This window comes from Kryptolebias marmoratus, linkage group LG13, assembly GCF_001649575.2.
Source record: "Kryptolebias marmoratus isolate JLee-2015 linkage group LG13, ASM164957v2, whole genome shotgun sequence".
NCBI lineage: Eukaryota > Metazoa > Chordata > Actinopteri > Cyprinodontiformes > Rivulidae > Kryptolebias > Kryptolebias marmoratus.
In genome coordinates this window covers 12,223,214-12,231,775 of record NC_051442.1, presented here as the reverse complement: position 1 = coordinate 12,231,775, position 8,562 = coordinate 12,223,214, and the positions used below count along the sequence as shown (strand labels likewise).

Below are 8,562 nucleotides of genomic sequence, written 5' to 3'. Positions count from 1 at the left end.
ACTTCTTTTAATAAACTAATTAACTGAATGTCCACCATACCATTGGATAAAGTCATTTAAATTGTATTTAAACTAAATTCATTATTTCAAAAGTTCATTGTTTGTGTCCTGACCGTCTTGATGTTTTATTATTAGTTATTATCAATAAAATCAAAAAAGAGGAAGAGCATGTTTTTAGTGGATACGGTCCAAGAGTTCCAGCTCGGTTTAGATTTCCGGGACGACGTGAACGCAGCACGCTTTCACGTTGCGCACGCGGCTTTGTGTCGTGCCCGCGCACGTCGTCGCGTCACCGCCCTCCTGTAGTTTGTTTCGGTTCAGAACCACAGACATGGCTGCCCTCAGTAAGATACCGCACAGCTGCTACGAGGTCGGACATACCTGGACCCCATCGTGTGTACAGGCTGCTGTAGACGTCACCAGCGGGGCTCTGGAGGTCTCCTTCAAAATATACGCCCTTCTTTACCTGGTAAGTTTTATTTTATTTTTTTTACTCGCAGTTTTTTGGGTCTGAACCCGGTCTAGACCTACTAGCTAAAGTTCTCTAGCTAATCACTGACTTGTGGTTCTGAGAAAGGTTGGCTAATGATACAACGGGTCTAGTTTGAGTAATGCGTGAGCAAACAATCAACAAAAAGGGGGCTAAAACACTCAAAAGAGCCTGAAAAGGTCATGGTGTGAAGGACGTCTATACTTTGCACCAAGTTTTAAGTTCTGCTTGTTGTTTGCATTGACTTCTGCGATTCCTCTGTTTCACGATGAAAAGCTCAGTTGAAACATTACGCTGAAGTAAAACTTCACCTACCTGGGTGTATCTGATAAGAATTAAACCCAGGTGTTTATTATGTTTTGGTTATGAAGCATTTATTGTGGCTCACTTCAAGGTAACAATAACTGGAATGGTGCCAAGCAGTTGGATAATGTCACATATTTCACTTTTTTATTTATGAATGAGCACTAAATTGATCTTCTGGGTGGTCCACTTGTTAAAACAAAACAAGTGTGCACATGTGTCACAAGTCATTTGCAAGCTGGATCCAATAAAATGGTAAAAGTTCTAACCAAAGGTTTTGCTTCCGAAATCAAAACCTGTTGCGAGGCATTGCAAAACGTTCTCATTGTTAAATACGCAATAGAACAATCCTTGTTAGCCTAGAGTTTCTGCTGAATGGTGCTACTTAAAGTAGACACTTTATCAGTGTTTGCAAACTCTTTAAGACTCAATATTTTTACCGTTCAGTATGCCAGATCCTTAAGATGCAACGATTTGACACCCGTGTCTGAGTCCCTACGACACTGTGACTGCCACTGAACTGTGTGTTGCAGATAGCAGCGATTCTACGGAGGAGGAAGAAGGATTACTATTTAAAGCGGCTTCTCCCAGAGATCCTGAGGTCTACGTCTTTCCTAACTGCCAATGGAGGCCTCTACATTGTTTTCTTCTGCATTCTCAGGTCAGTAGATGTAGCAGATGTCCAAGACAGACCACCTACCAGTGAAAATTAAAACTGAACTGTTGCAGGAAAGATAAGCAGTTGGTGTATTTAACTAGTTTTCATTTCCCTCAGACATCTTTAACATATGAGTATTGTGATGCATCCAACTCGGGCCACAAAATAGCTGCTTTTAGAGTTAATTAAATGGCATTATGAGTTCCATTGTGATTCAGTCGGTCATAAGAACCACCTTCATGACATGGAGGGTTCTGCCTTCAAGCGCAAGAGCCCTGTTAGGGAAATAAAAGCTCTCCAACTAGAAAAAAAGAATACATTTATAGTTTTTATTTTACTTTAGGAAACTGTTCGGAGGGTTCTTCTCCTGGTCCTCCGGGTTTGGTGCGGCACTGCCCGCCTCCTACCTTGCCATCCTCCTGGAGCGCAAGAGCAGGTAAATTTTTTTTTTCCCTCCCCATGTCATTTTATTATTAAAATCACATGAAAATATGGTACCTTTTCAGAACCTTACTTGTTGGATGCATTTTGTTATTATCGCTATGGCTCTTGAACTGTGCAATCCAGCAAATATGGGCCATGAAGCTCTTTTCAGGTGATCGGTTCTGAGGTTTGTGCATGCTCTGATCATAGATACTTCTGGGAAGCTGATTGGTTTGTGAGTCTCCCTGTAGGTACATACACCCTGTTAGGTATTTACTGCTGCCACAACTTCTGCAGACTCTTTGTACTCTGTTGAACTTGTGACCAGCTTAAACATATAATAAATCGCCACGAAAAACAACTCTTGTCTAGTTATTTATTCCACCGGTGTTTTAGAAAATTGACTACAGGCGATATTGTTTTTGCCAAACACAAAAATGGCTGTAGTTCAGTCATTTTTACAGGTATAGAGCTAAGGCTTAACGTGGTAGTAGCTGAGAGTCATTCCCAACGCATACTTAAAGTGTTACATATTGTCTGTTGGCGAAGTATTTCATAAACCACTGGACACAAAGTAACCATTGACTGTACCTTCTGCAACTGATTAACTTTTGGAGTCACTCCCGAGTCAAGATGGCTGCCACAGCTAATTGAGTTTTACAGATAATGAGCTAACTTTGGTGTAGTAGTATCTGAGAGTCATAAACAACACCTAACGCATGTTGCCAGATCTCACAATATCGCACATTTATAAGGTTTGACCTAAAAGGCTATAACTCCATCCCTTCTCATCGTAATATTATTTTAGTTTAAATAATAATAATATAGTTATTTTTAATTAAAAAAATTTCTTTTTCCTCCTTCAGGAGAGGGCTGCTGACAATATACATGGCCAATCTTGTAAGAGTCGTTAAAAATCGATAATTTTTAATTTTTTTTAACATATGCATCATTACACTAGATTTTCGCTGTGAAGTGTTTATAAAATGTGTTGTCGTTGTTTTCAGGCCAGTGAGACTCTGTTCCGCATGGCAGTGACACGAGGTCTTGTCAAACCCATCAAACATGGCGAGGTAAGCCTCAAAAAACAAACAAAAAAACGTTTGGGGGAGTCAGTCTGCCAGATAGTCACGTTTCTTTATGAGCGCGTGAAAATGTCTGAATTTATGGCAGCAATCTTACCACAACCAGCAAATTATCCTACATAATCACTACAATGAATTTAAGTTATGGCACTAAGTTTTGGTTTAGAGCATTAAGATTAGATCCATTCAAATCAACAAATAACATCTTGTGTGATTTAATCTGATTACGTTTTTCACTCTGCCTCCCTTCAGGTACTTTTGTTCTCCTTCACCGCATCAATCTTCATGTTCCTCTTCAGGTCAGAGCTATGAAACAGACACTGCAATCATAAATTGCCTACAGATATATAAAAAAAAAGTTTAAGATGTATTTGGGCTTGTTTTGCAGGAGTAAAGATGGTCTCAAAGGTTTTGGGTTTTCTGCATTAAAGTAAGTCGACACCATCCCCGTTTTTTGCTGCAGGCTAGATTGCCAGTAGCGTTTGCTTGAATGGGTTCGTTTCCTGTCGCAGATTCATCATTGGGAAAGAAGAGATTCCGACTCATTCTAGCGTGGCAGAAACTGTCGGCACGAGTCCCCCCGAGAGGACAGCTGCCATAGAGGGCGAGCATTTCCAGGCATCGGCAGAGCGGTCCGACCTCAGGAGGAAAACTCTGATAGCCTACACCCAGGAGCTGCTGAAGTCACTGTGAGTGAAAACACAGCCTGGATAAACACAAACAGAGGGTGATAGAGAGAGGCGCTCACACTTGACTTACACTGTTTGTTTGTCTTTTTAATTATTCAGATGCAAACAGGGCCCAAGACACAGATGTTGTAAACATTACCAGGACAACTGCTTTTCCTACTGTATTAAAGTAAAAAAAAAAATTCTCCTGATTTGTAATTTCCATCATTTGAAGAAGGATTTATAATATCCAGGTTATGTTCAACTAAATGTTGATGCAATTTGTTATCGTTTTCCTTCCAGGGTTTTGTCAGGATGTTCAGTATTGGCTATCTTATCCAGTGTTGTCTTAAAGTGCCCTCGGCGTTCAGGCAGATGTTCTCCAAACCATCATGCCTGCCCTCTGTCTTCTACAACAAAGAGAACTTCCAACTGGGAGCCTTTCTTGGCTCTTTTGTCAGTATTTATAAGGTAAGTTTAGTGCTCGTGCTCTTATTTCTTTACTTATTTTTGATGGCATTGTTTGGGATTCATGCTAAAGTTTCTCTTCCCACACACCGATTTGAACTTCCTGTCTTACTCCAGCCTGAAATCATTTGAACACCGTGTTTCTTCATCTCTTAGGGAACAAGCTGCTTGTTGCGCTGGGTGCGTAACATCGATGATGAGCTCCATGCACTGATTGCTGGTAAGAATAAGCAAATATATTCCCTGCAGAGCAATCTTCCAAGAGATTTTGTAATGTGCTTACTGATGTGACAGATTTGTCCCCATTTTTTTTTTAATCTCTTCAAGGCTTCCTGGCTGGTATCTCAATGTTCTTCTACAAAAGCACTACTATAACCATGTATCTCTTCTCTAAGCTGGTGGAGGTAAAAGTTACAACCATGCATTGTATCATAGAAACAAGTGTGTCTGATCATAGTAGAGAGATTATTTTGAAAATACCAACTTACCTCTTTAATGTTGTTTACTTCATCTTTGTAATGGGGAAGATTTAAACCCAACTATTACAGTGGATCTTAGAGGTTTTTCCTGTTCTGTCTGGCTCCAGGACGAGCAGTGGGCACTAATTGTTTAAGGTGGCACACGTATAAATGAGTGATATCAGTAGTTCAAGTGCTGATCCTGAGCCAGTGGCTACTTTTGCACCTGACCTCCTTGAACCTGGAACTTAGCAGCAGGTTCTCGAGCAGCACTAACTAACCTTTGTTGTCACTTGCTGTTCCCAGTCCTTGATGTTTAACCAGATAAAGATAAAGTAAACTGAGCAGCTGTACTTTGACTTGCCGTGAAAAGGACTGCAGCTGTAAAAAAAAAGACAAACTGTGTCCTTGCCACCTGATCATCAGTGAATACAGAAAGGTTCAAACCACATACAAGCAGTAAAACAGACTTTTCATTCTGTCTGCCCCTGAGGTTGCTCTCTGGTCTGTGCAAAAAGAAACTGATTGATAGACAGATGTAAATTTGAACCGATCCATGTCGTGATATTATCAGCAGCTCAGCACCAGGTGGAGAGTATTGAGTTTTATTGTTGTATCTTTAGTAATATGGTACAGTATCTCCTTTCCTAAACTGATCTGCGTTGGTCAGTTTGAAGCATTCACAGCACGTGTAATCTCTACTTTCAGACCATGTACTTTAAAGGGATTGAGGCTGGCCGCTTCCCTTACTTCCCTCATGCAGACACGGTTATTTATGCCATCTCCACGGCTATCTGTTTCCAAGCTGTAAGTAACCGTTTACACAGAAACACTCAGCCACTTAGATAAATATGCTTCCAATGCAATTTCTGTCAGCTGACCAAATATATGTTTGACTCATCTCATTTCCACAGGCAGTGATGGAAATGCAGAACCTCAGGCCTTCGTACTGGAAGTTCCTGCTGCGTTTAACTAAGGGCAGGTAGGATCACATGGTATAAACAGCTTTTTGTTTGAGTTAAAAAAAAAAAGAAGAAAATATTTACAGATTATCCTCTTTCTCTGTGTGTAGGTTTGCTCTGATGAACCGAGAGCTGCTCGATGTGTTTGGGACTCAGGCATCCAGGAACTTTAAAGGCTTCGCGCCCAAACTGGACCCTCAGCACGCCACGGTGCTTCCACCTGGAGGCGACATCCAGCTTGGGTGACTTGAGACCGAGCTGCAGACGGGTCTATAGGGTTACCTCAGAAGAAAAGAGAAAACAAAGCGACTTAATGATTTTTCCAAATGTTAAGTACCTGTAACTGGTGGGGTTGTGCTCAGAGTACATGTATTCCATGTATTTTGAATGATGCAAATGTCTAAAGCTCTGTCTGAAGCGGGACGTTGTGAGTGTTAACTGTGGAGCAGAACTATTCCACTTACTGACAATAGCTGAACACTTACAGATAACTGGTAAAACTGGTATATACAAATACATGCGTAATTGCAGTCAAAGCATATTGTTTTGTTAATTTTTTTTACAAATATATTGAAGCTGGGGAAGTCAGGAATCTGCAAAAGGCCCCAGAAATTAAAAGAAAAGAAAATCCAGCCCACCTTTCTTCTTTCCCCTCTCTATCCGAGGAGCTTTCACCAGATGAACGTGGGTCTGGGTACACACTTCTTATATTATGTAAACATGAAACCAATTTAACTTCAATTTTGAGGTCACATAGCCTCTCATTTACTTCTGTCATGAGATTGCCCATTCAGGAAAAAAAAAAAGTTCAAGAAACACACATCCATGAGATGTTTTCTAGGTAATGATCTAAGATATGTAGACTCCTGAAAACCCCGCCAACATTTTCCGTTTTAAAATCTACCAACACAACTGCATCACATTTAATAAATACTACAGCTGTAAGCCACTTGTGATTAGTCTTCTGTCACCAGCTACATTTTGTTGAAAGCCTTAAAAACTGAGTTTATTACAGAGTTAGGAATTTTATTTATTCTTTGATTGTTTAAATTTGTTAAAGGTTAACGGACTTTCGGCCATTCACAGCAAAACGTTATCTTAGCTCAGTTTTAGTTGAGATTTTGGAAATTCTTGGTATTAAACAGAAAATACTAATGGAAACTTTAACCCGTTTTTCATGTCAGTTTGCATTCGGGAGGATTTGGTGATGTAGAAGCTGGTTCAGTTTGCTCGTAACAATTTTTGTTTTGACTGCATATAATACAATCACATTCCTTTTTGATTTCTAATCTTGTCATCAAATCGTACTAATGTCCATTTTGATTTCTGCGACTGAACACGTTATTGTTTGATAGTTTGCGAGTGAAAGCACAGACCGTAAATAAAACGCAGAGGAAGTCATCACTGAGTTAGGTCCTGATTTATGGGTGGATTTGATGGTCACTGCTGGAGACATTTTATTTATAAGTCGTAGCAGAAAGAAGGTCTGTTGTTTTTGAGTGGTAGGAAAGGTTAAAAATCATTCTTTTGTGACTTTGGTTAAAGAAAAGCCCAGTTTCACTTCTGTCGGAATGGACAGCTTTGTCCATTTTCTTTCTGCAGTTTATGATTGAAACTTTTCATTGTTTTTATTGAAACTGACAGAAAGATGCCTGATTTCTGAGTCTGACTCAGAAGTAGAAAGATGTGATAGTTTTTAATGTGTGTGTTAATCAGAGGGTGTAACTGATTATATAACTTTATGGCCTTATGAAATATTTTATCCATGATGAAACAGGGAGATAATTTTAGATGGTGTTCTATGAGGGAAAAACTGCAGAGGTGGTGTGTCATTAATATAGACAGATAATTAATTAAAAATAAATAGATTTTTCAACTGGTGAGCATTTTTTCCTCCACTAAATCTTTAAGTCATACTCATATAAAAATACAAGAAATAATATAATTATTTAAAGTACACAGAATAGTGTTTGTTTTTTAATAAAGAGAGCCACTTTAACAGATATTTAATGGATTAATTGAAAGCTGAAATCAATATTGAAGTCATATCACCTTGAAAACACGTATATTGACCAGCTAAGAAAGTGCAGTAAATCTGTACTTGTTTATTGGTAAAAAGTTCTGAAACCATTTTGCACAAAAAAACATTTGAAGGGTGGAAATTATCAGTGTATATGCAGTTCTTTATTCAGATGCCTTTAAAATCTGTGTCGTTCTTGCAGAAAGATTAAAACTTATCGTTCAGTGACATGAATACTGCAGCAAATGTTCACAACGTATTTCTGAATTTTTCTTCTAGCTTCCTCGTAACTGTACAGAAACAGCAACTTGAAATGTGTTAGTCTAAATATACGAGCACATGTAGCCACAAACAGACCAAGAAATAGTTAAAACGTGTCATTCCAAAAAAAAAAAATCTGTTGAAGTACATCTAAAAGAAATGTTGTTTGCTGTTGTTGGCGTCCGAACTAAATCACTGTTACCTGTAGAATTAGGTGTAACAGAAGCATTCATTCTGTTCACAAAGGCTACATTATAGTTGTTTAATCTTGGACATTTTTATTTTCGTCCCGGAAGTTAATTTTACTGCCGCTTTATTTACAAACAAATTCTGCATTCACTTGAGTTTCCACTCAGCTTTAGACAAACATGACTTTATACCAGGAAGCATATTTGCAAAAAACTACACTGCAAAATACACAATTAAAGCAAGATGGTTTAAAAAAATGTGATATATTCATCTAATGTGCAGTTCACAAATATAATGTAACTGTTTGATGCTTTTCCTCATGTACATATGATTTGTATTAAAATATTTTTTAAACTACACACAGGAGCCCGTTGTTTTCTTTGCCATGTTCATGGCATGTTTTAAGGGAAAACTATATAATGTTTGTAGCTTTAGTCAAACCAAATACAAGTTCTGCATGTAGAAAATACATTTTTAATGTTTTGAAATAGTTAATGAAATGTCCTTTTGTAGATGATCTGTCTTTAAATTGTGTGCCAGTTTATTTATTTGTTTCGCTTACTAATCAGATGGTCTA

At 38.5% G+C, this 8,562-nt stretch overlaps 1 protein-coding gene across 1 annotated transcript; it reads left to right on the top strand.

Annotated features, from left to right (window-relative positions):
- Window positions 1-311: 311 nt before the first annotated feature.
- tmem135 (transmembrane protein 135) lies at window positions 312-7,977 on the top strand. The gene is made up of 15 exons (XM_017417931.3): window positions 312-469; window positions 1,327-1,454; window positions 1,795-1,887; window positions 2,741-2,774; window positions 2,882-2,947; window positions 3,212-3,258; window positions 3,348-3,389; window positions 3,472-3,648; window positions 3,748-3,817; window positions 3,931-4,098; window positions 4,252-4,315; window positions 4,423-4,499; window positions 5,262-5,360; window positions 5,468-5,535; window positions 5,626-7,977. The coding sequence occupies exons 1-15, from the start codon at window positions 332-334 to the stop codon at window positions 5,759-5,761; spliced, it is 1,407 nt and encodes a 468-aa protein (XP_017273420.1). The 5' UTR covers window positions 312-331; the 3' UTR covers window positions 5,762-7,977.
- Window positions 7,978-8,562: the final 585 nt, after the last annotated feature.

Coding starts and splice junctions, on each gene's coding strand:
- tmem135 (XM_017417931.3), top strand. CDS start 332: ATGGCTGCCCTCAGTAAGATACCGCACAGCTGCTACGAGGTCGGACAT. Junction 3,259..3,347: donor ATCTTCATGTTCCTCTTCAG/GTCAGAGCTATG, acceptor CTTGTTTTGCAG/GAGTAAAGATGGTCTCAAAG. Junction 5,536..5,625: donor CTGCGTTTAACTAAGGGCAG/GTAGGATCACAT, acceptor CTCTGTGTGTAG/GTTTGCTCTGATGAACCGAG.